At 41.3% G+C, this 18,701-nt stretch overlaps 1 protein-coding gene across 1 annotated transcript in view; it reads left to right on the top strand.

Annotated features, from left to right (window-relative positions):
* Positions 1-18,701, top strand: part of LOC139568477 (caspase recruitment domain-containing protein 11-like) — a 38,655-nt gene that overhangs the window by 14,699 nt on the left and 5,255 nt on the right. Inside the window, exons 5-10 of the mRNA XM_071390321.1 lie at positions 2,555-2,670; positions 2,856-2,940; positions 12,558-12,653; positions 12,799-12,916; positions 13,628-13,810; positions 18,201-18,325. Of these exons, the coding sequence (XP_071246422.1) occupies positions 2,555-2,670; positions 2,856-2,940; positions 12,558-12,653; positions 12,799-12,916; positions 13,628-13,810; positions 18,201-18,325 (723 nt within the window). The remainder of the gene's footprint in view (positions 1-2,554; positions 2,671-2,855; positions 2,941-12,557; positions 12,654-12,798; positions 12,917-13,627; positions 13,811-18,200; positions 18,326-18,701) is intronic.

Here is an 18,701-nt window from a genome sequence, read left to right as displayed (position 1 = left end):
TTTGTTTGGTCGGGGTGTGACTCGGGTGGGAAAGTCTATGTTTGTTTGGTCGGGGTGTGACTCGGGTGGGACAGTCTATGTTTGTTTGGTCAGGGTGTGACTCGGGTGGGAAAGTCTATGTTTGTTTGGTCAGGGTGTGACTCGGGTGGGAAAGTCTATGTTTGTTTGGTCAGGGTGTGACTCGGGTGGGAAAGTCTATGTTTGTTTGGTCGGGGTGTGACTCGGGTGGGAAAGTCTATGTTTGTTTGGTCGGGGTGTGACTCGGGTGGGAAAGTCTATGTTTGTTTGGTCGGGGTGCGACTCGGGTGGGACAGTCTATGTTTGTTTGGTCAGGGTGGGACTCGGGTGGGAAAGTCTATGTTTGTTTGGTCAGGGTGTGACTCGGGTGGGAAAGTCTATGTTTGTTTGGTCGGGGTGTGACTCGGGTGGGAAAGTCTATGTTTGTTTGGTCGGGGTGTGACTCGGGTGGGAAAGTCTATGTTTGTTTGGTCGGGGTGTGACTCGGGTGGGAAAGTCTATGTTTGTTTGGTCGGGGTGTGACTCGGGTGGGACAGTCTATGTTTGTTTGGGGTGTGACTCGGGTGGGACAGTCTATGTTTGTTTGGTCAGGGTGGGACTCGGGTGGGAAAGTCTATGTTTTCTGGTTCTTTGTTTTTGGCCGGGTATGATTCTCAATCAGGAACAGCTGTCTATCGTTGTCTCTGATTGGGAATCAGACTTAGGCAGCCTGCTTTCCTTTTCTCATTCGTGGGTTGTTGTCTTCGTTTAATGTGAGGAACCCTAACCCTGAGGTACCCTTGTGTCTGTGTATAGCCTTACGGAGCTTCACGTTCGTTTTTGTTGTTTATTGTTTTGTTGGCGACATTTAAAAAAATAAAGAAAAATGTACGCTGCACCTTGGTCCGGTCATTTTCAAGACGCCGCTCGTGACAGTTAGACCTTTTATGCACTCGCTTGGAGGGCGGATCCATCACGTTGCCACTGTGCTGACGTGGGCATGGTTACTGACTTTAGGGGTAAAACATTCATATGAAACGTTTATATGAAAAAAATGCTCACTGGTCAAATGTCCATTGCTTGTGTTTCTTGACCCAAGCAAGTCTCTTCTTATTATTGGTGTCCTTTAGTAGGGGTTTATTTGCAGCAATTCGACCATGAAGGCCTGATTCACACAGTCTCCTCTGAACAGTTGATGTTGAGATGTGTCCGTTACTTGAACTCTGTGAAGCATTTATTTGGGCTGCAATCTGAAGTGCAGTTAACTCTAATGACCTTATCCTCTGCAGCAGAGGTAACTCTGGGTCTTCCTTTCCTGTGGCGGTCCTAATTAGAGCCAGTTTCTTCATTGTTCTTGATGGTTTTTGCGACTGCACTTCTCTTTGCTTCTTTGAACTGTTCTTGCCATAGTATGGACTTGGTCTTTTACCAAATAGGGCTATCTTCTGTATAACACCCCTACCTTGTCACATCACAACATATTGGCTCAAACACATTAAGAAGGAAAGTAGTTCCACAAATAAACTTTTAACAAGGCACACCTGTTAATTGAAATGCATTCCAGGTGACTACCTCATGAAGCTGGTTGAGTGAATGCCAAGAGTGTGCAAAGCTGTCGTCAAGGCAACTAGTGGCTATTTGAAGAATCTCAAATATAAAATATATTTTGATTTGTTTAACACTTTTTTGGTTACTACTTGATTCCATATGTGTTATTTCATAGTTTTGATGTCTTCACTCATATTCTACAATGTAGAAAATAGTAAAAAATAAAGGAAACCCTTGAATGAGTAGATGTTCTAAAACTTTTTGTCACGTTCCTGACCTTATTTCCTTTGTTTAGTCTTTGTTTAGTTGGTCAGGACGTGAGCTGGGTGGGTGTAGTCTATGTTATGTGTTTCTTTGTTTAGGTTTGTCTCATTGGCCTGATATGGTTCTCAATCAGAGGCAGGTGTTTTACGTTGTCTCTGATTGGGAACCATATTAAGGTAGCCTGTTTTCACTGTTGGTTTGTGGGTGATTGTTCCTGTTCGTGTGTTCCTGTTTTTTTCTGTGTTCACTAGTTCGGGACTGTAGCTTCGTTGGTTTTTCGTCTGTTTATTGTTTTTGTTCATATTGAGAAGTATTCTAATAAATGATGGATACGTACCACGCTGCACTTTGGTCCTCCTCTCCTTCTACCGACGGAAGCCGTTACACTTTTGACTTGTAGTGTACATATATACAATATATACATGACATAATCTACAATATGTGCTTTGTGATGAGGTACATCAATCTACAATATGTGCTTTGTGATGAGGTACATCAATCTACAATATGTAACGAGGTACCTGTTATTATCGTGCTGTTGTTGTTAGGGATAGGGTTGATTGATTGCTTGGTTGTTTGGTTAATTTATTGTTTGATTAATTGGTTGGATGATTGTTTGATTAATTTATTGAATTAATGATTGATTGATTGGTTGATCGATTGATCGGTTGATAGGTTGATTGCTTGATTTATTGTTTGGTTGATTGATTAACGTATTATTTGATTGGTTGATTGATTGATTAAGGTGGTCCATGTCCTGGACACGATGCACCAGGGGAAGTGGGAGTGGCTTTGCTCCCGGGTCGAACCCTACTCTGGAACCGACCTACTGGAAAAAGGCACCATCCCCTCTTACTCACGGTAAATACAGACTGCTATGGACTACTACACACTACTACAGACTACTACATACTACTACAGATTACTACAGAGTACTACAGACTATTACAGATTACTACAGACTACTACAGACTAGTACAGACTATTACATACTACTACACAGTACTACAGACTACAGTGTGTGTGTGTGCGCGTATGATCTACAGGGCTCAGCAGCTGCTCCTGGTAAAGATGCAGAAGCTGGTGTGTCGAGGAGGAAGAGAGGAGAATGACAGCCTGCGCAACTTCAAGGTACTAACTAGACCCTAACTAACTAGAAAACTAACCCCTAAGTAACTAGCAGCCTGCATAACCTTGTGGTACTAACTAGCCAACTAACCCCTAACTAACTAGCAGCCTGTATAACTGTAGGGTACTAACTAGACTATAACTATCTAGCTGCCTGCATAACCTCAGGGTACTAACTAGCTCGTAACTAACTAGCATCCTGCATAACCTCAGGATACTAACTAGCCCCTAAATATCTAGCCTCTAACTAACTAGCCTCTAACTAACTATCCTCTGACTAACTAGCCACTAACTAACTACCCTCTACCTAACTAGCCCCTAACTAACTACTCCCTAACGTATTAGCAGCCTGCGTAACCTCATTGTATAACTATCCTCTACCTAACTAGCCCATAACCAACTAGCCCCTACCTAACTAGCCCCTAAATAACTACTCCCTAACTTATTAGCAGTCTGCTTAACCCCAGGGTATAACTATCCCCTAACTAACTATCCCCTAACTAACTAGCAGCCTGCATAACCTCAGGGTACTAACTAGCCCCTAGCTAATTAATCCCTAACTAACTAAGTCCTATCTAACTAGCCCCTAACCAACTAGCAGCCTGCATAACTTCAGGGTACTAACTAGCCCCTAACTAACTAGCATCTAACTAACTAGCCCCTAATGAACTTGTCTCTAACTAACTAGCCCCTAACTACCTAGCAGCCTGCATAACTTCAGGGTACTAACTAGCCCCTAACTAACTAGCATCTAACTAACTAGCCCCTCACTAACTTGTCTCTAACTAACTAGCCCCTAACTAACTAGCCATTAAGTAACTGCCCTCTACCTAACTAGCCTCTAACTAACTACTCCCTAACTTATTAGCAGCCTGCATGACCTCAGGGTATAACTAACCCCTAACTAACTAGCCCTAACCAACTAGCAGCCTGCATAACTTCAGGGTACTAACTAGCCCCTAACTAACTAGCCTCCAACTAACTAGCCTCTAACTAACTAGCAGTCAGGGTACTAACTAACCCCTATCTAACTAGCCCCTAACTAATTAGACTCTAACTAATTAGCCTCTAACTAACTTTCATCTAACTAACTATCCCCTAACTAACTAGCCTCTACCTAACTAGCCTCCAACTAACTAGCATCTAACTAACTAGAATATTACTAACTAACCCCTAACCAACTAGCCTCCAACTAACTAGCCCCTAACCCATTATCCCCTAACTAACTAACTATTTAGCATCAAACTAACTAACCAACTAACTAGTCCCCAACTAACTAACTAACCAACGAACTAACCAACTAACTAGCCCCCAACTAACTAACCAACTAACTAACCTAGCTTCTAACTAACAAACTGGCTGACCAACTGACTGACTAACATAACTAGCTAAGGCCTAGATTCAATACGGACTATTGCAGATCCACATTATAGTGCGCTTCACATTTTTATTTATTTTTTTATTTTTACCCCTAAAGCCCCAACAGGGGTCATGTTTTACCCCTAAAGCCCCAACTGGGGTCATGTTTTACCCCTAAAGCCCCAAAAGGGGTTATGTTTTACCCCTAAACCCCCAACTGGGGTCATGTTTTACCCCTAAAGCCCCAACAGGGGTTATGTTTTACTGCTAAAGCCCCAACAGGGATCATGTTTTACCCCTAAAGCCCCAACATGGTCATGTTTTACCCCTAAAGCCCCAACTGGGGTAATGTTTTACCCCTAAAGCCCCAACAGGGGTCATGTTTTACCCCTAAAGCCCCAACTGGGGTCATGTTTTACCCCTAAAGCCACAACAGGGGTCATGTTTTACCCCTAAAGCCCCAACATGGGTTATTTTTACCCCTAAAGCCTCAACAAGGTTATTTTTCACCCCTAAAGCCACAACAGGGGTCATGTTTTACCCCTAAAGCCCATACATGGGTCATGTTTTACCCCTAAAGCCCCAACAGGGGTTATTTTTACCCCTAAAGCCCCAACAGGGGTCATGTTTTACCCCTAAAGCCCCAACTGGGGTCATGTTTTACCCCTAAAGCCCCAACAGGGGTCATGTTTTACCCCTAAAGCCCCAACAGGGGTCATGTTTTACCCTTAAAGCCCCAACAGGGGTCATGATTTACCCCTAAAGCTCCAACAGGGGTCATGTTTTACCCCTAAAGCCCCAACAGGGGTTTATGTTTTACCTCTAAAGCCCCAACAGGGGTCATGTTTTACCCCTAAAGCCCCAACAGGGGTCATGTTTTACCCCTAAAGCTCCAACAGGGGACATGTTTTACCCCTAAAGCCCCAACTGGGGTTATGTTTTACCCCTAAAGCCCCAACAGGGGTTTATGTTTTACCTCTAAAGCCCCAACAGGGGTCATGATTTACCCCTAAAGCCCCAACAGGGGTCATGTTTTACCCCTAAATTCCCAACAGGGGTTTATGTTTTACCTCTAAAGCCCCAACAGGGGTCATGTTTTACCCCTAAAGCTCCAACAGGGATCATGTTTTACCCCTAAAGCCCCAACAGGGGTCATGTTTTACCCCTAAAGCCCCAACAGGGGTTTATGTTTAACCCCTAAAGCCCCAACAGGGGTCATGTTTTACCCCTAAAGCCACAACAGGGGTTATTTTTACCCCTAAAGCTCCAACAGGGATCATGTTTTACCCCTAAAGCCACAACAGGGGTTATTTTTACCACTAAAGCTCCAACAGGGGTCATGTTTTACCCCGAAAGCCCCAACAGGGGTCATGTTTTACCCCTAAAGCCCCAACAGGGGTCATGTTTTACCCCTAAAGCCCCAACAGGGGTTTATGTTTAACCCCTAAAGCCCCAACAGGGGTCATGTTTTACCCCTAAAGCCACAACAGGGGTTATTTTTACCCCTAAAGCTCCAACAGGGATCATGTTTAACCCCTAAAGCCCCAACAGGGTTATGTTTTACCCCTAAAGCCCCAACAGGGGTTATTTTTACCCCTAAAGCCCCAACTGGGGTCATGTTTTACCCCTAAAGCCCCAACAGGGGTCATGTTTTACCCCTAAAGCCCCAACAGGGGTCATGTTTTACCCCTAAAGCTCCAACTGGGGTCATGTTTTACCCCTAAAGCCCCAACAGGGGTTATGTTTTACCCCTAAAGCTCAACCAGGGGTCATGTTTTACCCCTAAAGCCCAAACCGGGGTTATGTTTTACCCCTAAAGCCCCAACAGGGGTTATGTTTTACCCCTAAAGCCCCAACAGGGGTCATGTTTTACCCCTAAAGCCCCAACAGGGGTCATGTTTTACCCCTAAAGCTCCAACAGGGGACATGTTTTACCCCTAAAGCCCCAACTGGGGTTATGTTTTACCCCTAAAGCCCCAACAGGGGTTTATGTTTTACCTCTAAAGCCCCAACAGGGGTCATGATTTACCCCTAAAGCCCCAACAGGGGTCATGTTTTACCCCTAAATTCCCAACAGGGGTTTATGTTTTACCTCTAAAGCCCCAACAGGGGTCATGTTTTACCCCTAAAGCTCCAACAGGGATCATGTTTTACCCCTAAAGCCCCAACAGGGGTCATGTTTTACCCCTAAAGCCCCAACAGGGGTTTATGTTTAACCCCTAAAGCCCCAACAGGGGTCATGTTTTACCCCTAAAGCCACAACAGGGGTTATTTTTACCCCTAAAGCTCCAACAGGGATCATGTTTTACCCCTAAAGCCACAACAGGGGTTATTTTTACCACTAAAGCTCCAACAGGGGTCATGTTTTACCCCGAAAGCCCCAACAGGGGTCATGTTTTACCCCTAAAGCCCCAACAGGGGTCATGTTTTACCCCTAAAGCCCCAACAGGGGTTTATGTTTAACCCCTAAAGCCCCAACAGGGGTCATGTTTTACCCCTAAAGCCACAACAGGGGTTATTTTTACCCCTAAAGCTCCAACAGGGATCATGTTTAACCCCTAAAGCCCCAACAGGGTTATGTTTTACCCCTAAAGCCCCAACAGGGGTTATTTTTACCCCTAAAGCCCCAACTGGGGTCATGTTTTACCCCTAAAGCCCCAACAGGGGTCATGTTTTACCCCTAAAGCCCCAACAGGGGTCATGTTTTACCCCTAAAGCTCCAACTGGGGTCATGTTTTACCCCTAAAGCCCCAACAGGGGTTATGTTTTACCCCTAAAGCTCAACCAGGGGTCATGTTTTACCCCTAAAGCCCAAACCGGGGTTATGTTTTACCCCTAAAGCCCCAACAGGGGTCATGTTTTACCCCTAAAGCCCCAACAGGGGTTTATGTTTTACCTCTAAAGCCCCAACAGGGGTCATGTTTTACCCCTAAAGCCCCAACAGGGGTCATGTCTTACCCCTAAAGCCCCAACAGGGGTCATGTTTTACCCCTAAAGCCCCAACAGGGGTCATGTTTTACCGCTAAAGCCCCAACATGGTTATGTTTTACCCCTAAATTCCCAACATGGTTATGTTTTACCCCTAAAGCCCCAACAGGGGTCATGTTTTACCCCTAAAGCCCCAACTGGGGTCATGTTTTACCCCTAAAGCCCCAACAGGGGTCATGTTTTACCCCTAAAGCCCCAACAGGGGTCATGTTTTACCCCTAAAGCCCCAACAGGGGTCATGTTTTACCCCTAAAGCCCCAACAGGGGTTTATGTTTTACCTCTAAAGCCCCAACAGGGGTCATGTTTTACCCCGAAAGCCCCAACAGGGGTCATGTTTTACCCCTAAAGCCCCAACAGGGGTCATGTTTTACCCCTAAAGCCCCAACAGGGGTTTATGTTTCACCCCTAAAGCCCCAACAGGGGTCATGTTTTACCCCTAAAGCCACAACAGGGGTTATTTTTACCCCTAAAGCTCCAACAGGGATCATGTTTAACCCCTAAAGCCCCAACAGGGTTATGTTTTACCCCTAAAGCCCCAACAGGGGTTATTTTTACCCCTAAAGCCCCAACTGGGGTCATGTTTTACCCCTAAAGCCCCAACAGGGGTCATGTTTTACCCCTAAAGCCCCAACAGGGGTCATGTTTTACCCCTAAAGCTCCAACTGGGGTCATGTTTTACCCCTAAAGCCCCAACAGGGGTTATGTTTTACCCCTAAAGCTCAACCAGGGGTCATGTTTTACCCCTAAAGCCCAAACCGGGGTTATGTTTTACCCCTAAAGCCCCAACAGGGGTCATGTTTTACCCCTAAAGCCCCAACAGGGGTTTATGTTTTACCTCTAAAGCCCCAACAGGGGTCATGTTTTACCCCTAAAGCCCCAACAGGGGTCATGTTTTACCCCTAAAGCCCCAACAGGGGTCATGTTTTACCCCTAAAGCCCCAACAGGGGTCATGTTTTACCGCTAAAGCCCCAACATGGTTATGTTTTACCCCTAAATTCCCAACATGGTTATGTTTTACCCCTAAAGCCCCAACAGGGGTCATGTTTTACCCCTAAAGCCCCAACTGGGGTCATGTTTTACCCCTAAAGCCCCAACAGGGGTCATGTTTTACCCCTAAAGCCCCAACAGGGGTCATGTTTTACCCCTAAAGCCCCAACAGGGGTCATGTTTTACCCCTAAAGCCCCAACTGGGGTCATGTTTTACCCCTAAAGCCCCAACAGGGGTCATGGTTTACCCCTAAATTCCCAACATGGTTATGTTTTACCCCTAAAGCCCCAACAGGGGTCATGTTTTACCCCTAAAGCCCCAACTGGGGTCATGTTTTACCCCTAAAGCCCCAACAGGGGTCATGTTTTACCCCTAAAGCCCCAACAGGGTTATGTTTTACCCCTAAAGCCCCAACAGGGGTTCTTTTTTTACCCCTAAAGCCCCAACAGGGGTCATTTTTACCCCTAAATTCCCAACATGGTTATGTTTTACCCCTAAAGCCCCAACAGGGGTCATGTTTTACCCCTAAAGCCCCAACAGGGGTCATGTTTTACCCCTAAAGCCTCAACAGGGGTTTATGTTTTACCCTTAAAGCTCCAACAGGGGTCATGTTTTACCCCTAAAGCCCCAACAGGGGTCATGTTTTACCCCTAAAGCCCCAACAGGGTTATGTTTTACCCCTAAAGCCCCAACAGGGGTCATGTTTTACCCCTAAAGCCTCAACAGGGGTCATGTTTTACCCCTAAAGCTCCAACAGGGGTCATGTTTTACCCCTAAAGCTCCAACAGGGGTCATGTTTTACCCCTGAAGCCCCAACAGGGGTCATTTTCGAGTCCAAATTAGAAAAGTGTCCAAAATGACACTTTCTGTCACATAGTACCACTTTTTCTTTCATTAACCGTTGGTAACTGTAAATGGTTTAAATTCCCCCAAAATAATCATATATTTAAAAAATGTCACAGATTTATACTTATGTTTGATATACAAAAATATATGTTTTTGCATGTTTTTCATGCTTTGAACAGTTATTTTCATCTATTTCATCCCTAGCAACTTGTTTCTGTTATTCATTCAAGGTGTTGTGTTTCTGTGATACTCAGAGGCTGAGAAATTGGCCATTGAGCTAATATGACGTACCGGTACAACCTAAAATAGCCACTGATATGGGCCGTTATAGGCGATATGGACACCATTGTTGTGGATGGCATACCAGAGTCTCCACATGAGGGAGAAAGGGAGAAAAATTATCACTGAAAAGCTCCAGATGGGTCATAGGAAGATTGAGTTGGAGTGCATCCACAGGTCTGGAACACCTGTAATGAGCCCAGGTGACAGGCCCAGGCCGTTAGGGGTCAAGTTCCGTTAGGGGTCAAGTTCCTTTAGGGGTCAGGGACAAGATATCTGTTCTGGAGAGAGCCAAGAACCAACATCTTCTCCAACGAGGACTTCTCTGAAACTGCGCCAGAGGAGGAAATATTATTATTGCCCGAGTCAGTGGCTTCAGATCAACATCATACAGTATATTGCCATTCGGCCGTCAGATTGGCCACCAACGCTCCTTATAGGACACATCACTCTTCTGTAAACTGGTCATCTCTGTATATTGTCAGATTGGCCAGCAACGCTCTAACCACTAGGCTACCCTACCGCCTCAGGCGAGCAAAACCTTGAGACTAACTCAGATATCGTTCACCAGCTGTTGTTTACAAATATACATAGTCCCCCGCCCCGTCTTACCAGAGGCTGCTGTTCTATCCTGCCGATAGAGTGTAAAACCCGCAAGCTGTATGTTATTAATGTCGTCGTTCAGCCACGACTCGGTGAAACATAAGATATTACAGTTTTTAATGTCCCGTTGGTAGGATATATGTGCTTTCAGTTCGTCCCATTTATTTTCCAGCGATTGAACGTTAGCTAACAGTACGGATGGCAAAGGCAGATTAGCCACTCGTCGTCTGATCCTCACAAGACATCCCGATCTCTTTCCGCGCAATCTCTGTTTGTTTCTCCAGCGAATGACGGGGATGTTGGCCTGTTCGGGTGTTTGGAGTATATCCTTCCCGTCTGACTCTTTAAAGAAAAATTATTTGTCCAATTCGAGGTGAGTAATCGCTGTTCTGATGTCCAGAAGCTCTTTTCGGTCATAAGAGACGGCAGCAGCAACATTATGTGTAAAATAAGTTACAAACAATGTGAAAACACGGACACAACAGCAGGTTGGTTAAGAGCCAGTAAAACTGCAGCCATTCTCTCCAGCGTCATCAGATTATTATCATGGATTAGGAGCGTTTCTACAGTACAAAGTACAGAGAGATCCTTGATGAAAACCTGCTCCATGGGGCCTAGGACCTCGGAAGAGGAGCGTTGCTACAGTACAAAGAGCAGAGAGATCCTTGATGAAAACCTGCTCCATTGGGCCTAGGACCTCAGAAGAGGAGCGTTGCTACAGTACAAAGAGCAGAGAGATCCTTGATGAAAACCTGCTCCATGGGGCCTAGGACCTCGGAAGAGGAGCGTTGCTACAGTACAAAGAGCAGAGAGATCCTTGATGAAAACCTGCTCCATGGGGCCTAGGACCTCGGAAGAGGAGCGTTGCTACAGTACAAAGAGCAGAGAGATCCTTGATGAAAACCTGCTCCATGGGGCCTAGGACCTCGGAAGAGGAGCGTTGCTACAGTACAAAGAGCAGAGAGATCCTTGATGAAAACCTGCTCCATGGGGCCTAGGACCTCGGAAGAGGAGCGTTGCTACAGTACAAAGAGCAGAGAGATCCTTGATGAAAACCTGCTCCATGGGGCTCAGGACCTCGGAAGAGGAGCGTTGCTACAGTACAAAGAGCAGAGAGATCCTTGATGAAAACCTGCTCCATGGGGCTCAGGACCTCAGACTGGGGTGACGGTTCACCTTCCAACAGGACAACGACCCTAAAAACACAGCCAAGACCAAGACAAATGTCATATTTCAGTTGTGAATATGTAGTAAATGTGCAAAACATTTTTAAAAATCTGTTTTTGCTTTTTCAACATGGGGTATTGTGTGTAGATTGATTTGATTAATTTTCATTCCTCCATATTAACACAAAAATCATAGTAAATTGTGCTTGTATGTAGGCAACTAGTTGCTTGACAAAGTCCTACATTTTTAGAACGATCAAAACAATTTTTTGACGGTCCTTTTAGGATTAAAGGGAATTTCCCATTGAGCCGACATATCCAGCGTTTACCGTGAATGCGGGAACATTGCCTTTAAAAGGTGCACAGTCGAAAAGGGGCGCGATCGGATTGAATCCTGTCCTAAACTACCTTTTATGGCTGGGGGCAGTATTGAGTAGCTTGGATGAATAAGGTGCCCAGAGTAAACTGCCTGCTACTCATGCCCAGAAGCTAAGATATGCATATTATTAGATGTTGATGTTTCTAAAACTGTTTGAATGATGTCTGTGAGTATAACAGAACTCATATGGCAGGCAAAAGCCTGAGAAAAAATCTAACCAGGAAGTGGGAAATCTGAGGTTTGTAGGTTTGCCTATCCAATATACAGTGTCTATAGGGTCATATTGCACTTCCTAAGGCTTCCACTAGATATTAACAGTCTTTAGAACCTTGTTTGATGCTTCTACTGTGAAGGATGAGGGAATAAGACCTGATTGAGTCAGGTGTCTGGCAGAGTGTCACGAGCTCACTCAGGCGCGTCCCTGTGAGAGTTAGCTGCGTTCCATCGCATTTCTACAGACAAAGGAATTCTCCGGTTGAAACATTATTGAAGATTTATGTTAAAAACATTCTAAAGATTGATTCTATACATCGTTTGACATGTTTCTACGAACTGTAATGGCATTTCTTGACTTTTCGTCTGGCCTGCGATTTATGAATTTGGAATTTGGAACTAAACGCGCGAACAAAAAGGAGGTATTTGGACATAAATTATGGACTTTATCGAGAAAAAACAACAACATTTATTGTGGAACTGGGATTCCTGGGAGTGCATTCTGATGAAGATCATCAAAGGTAAGTGAATATTTATAATGCTATTTCTGACTTCTGTTGACTCCACAACATGGCAGGTACCTGTATGGCTTGTTTTTCTGTCTGAGCGCTGTACTCAGACTATTGCATGGTGTGCTTTTTCCGTAAAGTTTTTTGGAAATCTGACACAGCGGTTGAATTAACCCTTTAATAACCCTAACCGTGAGCTAACGACATGTAAACACCTTGAACTGTCTTGACGTTTAGCTCCCTGTGTTGTTGATAACATGTGTTGTTATTGTTGTTTATGTTGTGTAGAACAGTTTACAGCCTGAAGAGTCCAGCCTGTCCCAAGACCCCAAATCCAGCCCTCGCATGTCCAGAGCCAGCGTCTTCATCACACAGATACTACAGGTAACACACACACACACACACACACACACACACACACACACACACACACACACACACACACACACACACACACACACACACACACACACACACACACACACACACACACACACATTTCCTCAGTTAAAGTGCAGTGTGTGTGTAGTTTGTCAGCAGGGTGGATAATAAGTATAAGCGTATGAACAGCAGTGAGCGTGTTCGCATCGTGAGCTCAGGAAACCCAACGCTTCCCAGAGCAGGCTTCGAAACCCTCAGACAGGATGGTAAGGCCTGCACACTACACCCTACACCCTGCACACTACACACTACACCCTACACCCTACAGGAAACCCAATGCTTCCCAGAGCAGGCTTCGAAACCCTCAGACAGGATGGTAAGGCCTGCACACTACACCCTACACCCTGCACACTACACACTACACCCTACACCCTACACACTACAGGAAACCCAATGCTTCCCAGAGCAGGCTTCGAAACCCTCAGACAGGATGGTAAGGCCTGCACACTACACCCTACACACTACACCCTACACACTACACCCTACAGGAAACCCAATGCTTCCCAGAGCAGGCTTCGAAACCCTCAGACAGGATGGTAAGGCCTGCACACTACACCCTACACACTACACCCTACACACTACACCCTACACACTACACCCTACAGGAAACCCAATGCTTCCCAGAGCAGGCTTCGAAACCCTCAGACAGGATGGTAAGCCCTACACCCTACACACTACACCCTACAGGAAGTGTAGTGACACCTGTCCACACATTTAATCAAACAGACTCCAACCTCTCCATAATGGCCAAGATCAGAGAGCTGTGTAAGGACCTGTACCCTTTACAATGTGTGTGTGTGTGTGTGTGTGTGTGTGTGTGTGTGTGTGTGTGTGTGTGTGTGTGTGTGTGTGTGTGTGTGTGTGTGTGTGTGTGTGTGTGTGTGTGTGTGTGTGTGTGTGTGTGTGTGTGTGTGAAGACTGTGCAGACCCATACAGTGATGTGAGTAGGAGTGTGAACCTGGTTCCGTACAGCCTGGTCTCCCCCCAGCGGGTCCAGAGGAAGAGGCCGGTTCTGATCAGTCCAAACAGTCTGGCCCGGACCGTTATACAGAAGATACTCAACATGGGCGGAGCCATGGACTTCAACATCTGCAAACCAGGTCGGGTTGTGTGTTGAATATTATTGTGTTATATTAATGAAGGTAGTCTGTTCCAGATGTCCTAACTAAATGTATTTAGTTATATTAATGAAGGTAGTCTGTTCCAGATGTCCTAACTAAATGTATTTAGTTATATTAATGAAGGTAGTTTATTCCAGATGTCCTAACTAAATGTATTTAGTTATATTAATGAAGGTAGTCTGTTCCAGATGTCCTAACTAAATGTATTTAGTTATATTAATGAAGGTAGTTTATTCCAGATGTCCTAACTAAATGTATTTAGTTATATTAATGAAGGTAGTCTGTTCCAGATGTCCTAACTAAATGTATTTAGTTATATTAATGAAGGTAGTTTATTCCAGATGTCCTAACTAAATGTATTTAGTTATATTAATGAAGGTAGTTTATTCCAGATGTCCTAACTAAATGTATTTAGTTATATTAATGAAGGTAGTCTGTTCCAGATGTCCTAACTAAATGTATTTAGTTATATTAATGAAGGTAGTGTGTTCCAGATGTCCTAACTAAATGTATTTAGTTATATTAATGAAGGTAGTCTGTTCCAGATGTCCTAACTAAATGTATTTAGTTATATTAATGAAGGTAGTTTATTCCAGATGTCCTAACTAAATGTATTTAGTTATATTAATGAAGGTAGTTTATTCCAGATGTCCTAACTAAATGTATTTAGTTATATTAATGAAGGTAGTGTGTTCCAGATGTCCTAACTAAATGTATTTAGTTATATTAATGAAGGTAGTTTATTCCAGATGTCCTAACTAAATGTATTTAGTTATATTAATGAAGGTAGTCTGTTCCAGATGTCCTAACTAAATGTATTTAGTTATATTAATGAAGGTAGTTTATTCCAGATGTCCTAACTAAATGTATTTAGTTATATTAATGAAGGTAGTTTATTCCAGATGTCCTAACTAAATGTATTTAGTTATATTAATGAAGGTAGTGTGTTCCAGATGTCCTAACTAAATGTATTGTGTTATATTAATGAAGGTAGTTTATTCCAGATGTCCTAACTAAATGTATTTAGTTATATTAATGAAGGTAGTGTGTTCCAGATGTCCTAACTAAATGTATTTAGTTATATTAATGAAGGTAGTTTATTCCAGATGTCCTAACTAAATGTATTTAGTTATATTAATGAAGGTAGTCTGTTCCAGATGTCCTAACTAAATGTATTTAGTTATATTAATGAAGGTAGTTTATTCCAGATGTCCTAACTAAATGTATTTAGTTATATTAATGAAGGTAGTCTGTTCCAGATGTCCTAACTAAATGTATTTAGTTATATTAATGAAGGTAGTTTATTCCAGATGTCCTAACTAAATGTATTTAGTTATATTAATGAAGGTAGTTTATTCCAGATGTCCTAACTAAATGTATTTAGTTATATTAATGAAGGTAGTTTATTCCAGATGTCCTAACTAAATGTATTTAGTTATATTAATGAAGGTAGTGTGTTCCAGATGTCCTAACTAAATGTATTTAGTTATATTAATGAAGGTAGTTTATTCCAGATGTCCTATTAAATGTATTTAGTTATATTAATGAAGGTAGTCTGTTCCAGATGTCCTAACTAAATGTATTTAGTTATATTAATGAAGGTAGTTTATTCCAGATGTCCTAACTAAATGTATTTAGTTATATTAATGAAGGTAGTGTGTTCCAGATGTCCTAACTAAATGTATTTAGTTATATTAATGAAGGTAGTTTATTCCAGATGTCCTAACTAAATGTATTTAGTTATATTAATGAAGGTAGTGTGTTCCAGATGTCCTAACTAAATGTATTTAGTTATATTAATGAAGTTAGTTTATTCCAGATGTCCTAACTAAATGTATTTAGTTATATTAATGAAGGTAGTTTATTCCAGATGTCCTAACTAAATGTATTTAGTTATATTAATGAAGGTAGTGTGTTCCAGATGTCCTAACTAAATGTATTTAGTTATATTAATGAAGGTAGTTTATTCCAGATGTCCTAACTAAATGTATTTAGTTATATTAATGAAGGTAGTTTATTCCAGATGTCCTAACTAAATGTATTTAGTTATATTAATGAAGGTAGTTTATTCCAGATGTCCTAACTAAATGTATTTAGTTATATTAATGAAGGTAGTTTATTCCAGATGTCCTAACTAAATGTATTTAGTTATATTAATGAAGGTAGTTTATTCCAGATGTCCTAACTACATGTATTTAGTTATATTAATGAAGGTAGTTTATTCCAGATGTCCAAACTAAATGTATTTAGTTATATTAATGAAGGTAGTGTGTTCCAGATGTCCTAACTAAATGTATTTAGTTATATTAATGAAGGTAGTTTATTCCAGATGTCCTAACTAAATGTATTTAGTTATATTAATGAAGGTAGTTTATTCCAGATGTCCTAACTAAATGTATTTAGTTATATTAATGAAGGTAGTGTGTTCCAGATGTCCTAACTAAATGTATTTAGTTATATTAATGAAGGTAGTTTATTCCAGATGTCCTAACTAAATGTATTTAGTTATATTAATGAAGGTAGTTTATTCCAGATGTCCTAACTAAATGTATTTAGTTATATTAATGAAGGTAGTCTGTTCCAGATGTCCTAACTAAATGTATTTAGTTATATTAATGAAGGTAGTCTGTTCCAGATGTCCTAACTAAATGTATTTAGTTATATTAATGAAGGTAGTCTGTTCCAGATGTCCTAACTAAATGTATTTAGTTATATTAATGAAGGTAGTCTGTTCCAGATGTCCTAACTAAATGTATTTAGTTATATTAATGAAGGTAGTTTATTCCAGATGTCCTAACTAAATGTATTTAGTTATATTAATGAAGGTAGTCTGTTCCAGATGTCCTAACTAAATGTATTTAGTTATATTAATGAAGGTAGTCTGTTCCAGATGTCCTAACTAAATGTATTTAGTTATATTAATGAAGGTAGTTTATTCCAGATGTCCTAACTAAATGTATTTAGTTATATTAATGAAGGTAGTGTGTTCCAGATGTCCTAACTAAATGTATTTAGTTATATTAATGAAGGTAGTTTATTCCAGATGTCCTAACTAAATGTATTTAGTTATATTAATGAAGGTAGTCTGTTCCAGATGTCCTAACTAAATGTATTTAGTTATATTAATGAAGGTAGTGTGTTCCAGATGTCCTAACTAAATGTATTTAGTTATATTAATGAAGGTAGTTTATTCCAGATGTCCTAACTAAATGTATTTAGTTATATTAATGAAGGTAGTGTGTTCCAGATGTCCTAACTAAATGTATTTAGTTATATTAATGAAGGTAGTCTGTTCCAGATGTCCTAACTAAATGTATTTAGTTATATTAATGAAGGTAGTTTATTCCAGATGTCCTAACTAAATGTATTTAGTTATATTAATGAAGGTAGTTTATTCCAGATGTCCTAACTAAATGTATTTAGTTATATTAATGAAGGTAGTGTGTTCCAGATGTCCTAACTAAATGTATTTAGTTATATTAATGAAGGTAGTTTATTCCAGATGTCCTAACTAAATGTATTTAGTTATATTAATGAAGGTAGTCTGTTCCAGATGTCCTAACTAAATGTATTTAGTTATATTAATGAAGGTAGTTTATTCCAGATGTCCTAACTAAATGTATTTAGTTATATTAATGAAGGTAGTGTGTTCCAGATGTCCTAACTAAATGTATTTAGTTATATTAATGAAGGTAGTTTATTCCAGATGTCCTAACTAAATGTATTTAGTTATATTAATGAAGGTAGTGTGTTCCAGATGTCCTAACTAAATGTATTTAGTTATATTAATGAAGGTAGTTTATTCCAGATGTCCTAACTAAATGTATTTAGTTATATTAATGAAGGTAGTGTGTTCCAGATGTCCTAACTAAATGTATTTAGTTATATTAATGAAGGTAGTTTATTCCAGATGTCCTAACTAAATGTATTTAGTTATATTAATGAAGGTAGTTTATTCCAGATGTCCTAACTAAATGTATTTAGTTATATTAATGAAGGTAGTCTGTTCCAGATGTCCTAACTAAATGTATTTAGTTATATTAATGAAGGTAGTCTGTTCCAGATGTCCTAACTAAATGTATTTAGTTATATTAATGAAGGTAGTCTGTTCCAGATGTCCTAACTAAATGTATTTAGTTATATTAATGAAGGTAGTCTGTTCCAGATGTCCTAACTAAATGTATTTAGTTATATTAATGAAGGTAGTTTATTCCAGATGTCCTAACTAAATGTATTTAGTTATATTAATGAAGGTAGTCTGTTCCAGATGTCCTAACTAAATGTATTTAGTTATATTAATGAAGGTAGTTTATTCCAGATGTCCTAACTAAATGTATTTAGTTATATTAATGAAGGTAGTCTGTTCCAGATGTCCTAACTAAAGAAGAGTTCTTAATGAGACAGAGGATTGACCCCATCATCTCCTCCAGAGAGAAAAACCCCAACACCTACGAGGTTGTCTCTCCTGAGAACATAGAGGCCGTCGCTGCAAAGGTACATACTAGTTTACATCTCTCCTGAGAACATAGAGGCCGTCGCTGCAAAGGTACAGACTAGTTTACATCTCTCCTGAGGACATAGAGGCCGTCGCTGCAAAGGTACATACTAGTTTACATCTCTCCTGAGAACATAGAGGCCGTCGCTGCAAAGGTACATACTAGTTTACATCTCTCCTGAGAACATAGAGGCCGTCGCTGCAAAGGTACAGACTAGTTTACATCTCTCCTAAGAACATAGAGGCCGTCGCTGCAAAGGTACAGACTAGTTTACATCTCTCCTGAGAACATAGAGGCCGTCGCTGCCAAGGTACATACTAGTTTACATCTCTCCTGAGAACATAGAGGCCTTCGCTGCAAAGGTACAGACTAGT

Source organism: Salvelinus alpinus, chromosome 1 (assembly GCF_045679555.1).
Source record: "Salvelinus alpinus chromosome 1, SLU_Salpinus.1, whole genome shotgun sequence".
Taxonomy (NCBI): domain Eukaryota; kingdom Metazoa; phylum Chordata; class Actinopteri; order Salmoniformes; family Salmonidae; genus Salvelinus; species Salvelinus alpinus.
The sequence above is the reverse complement of the archived record's forward strand: the minus strand, read 5'-3'. Positions and strand labels throughout refer to the sequence as shown.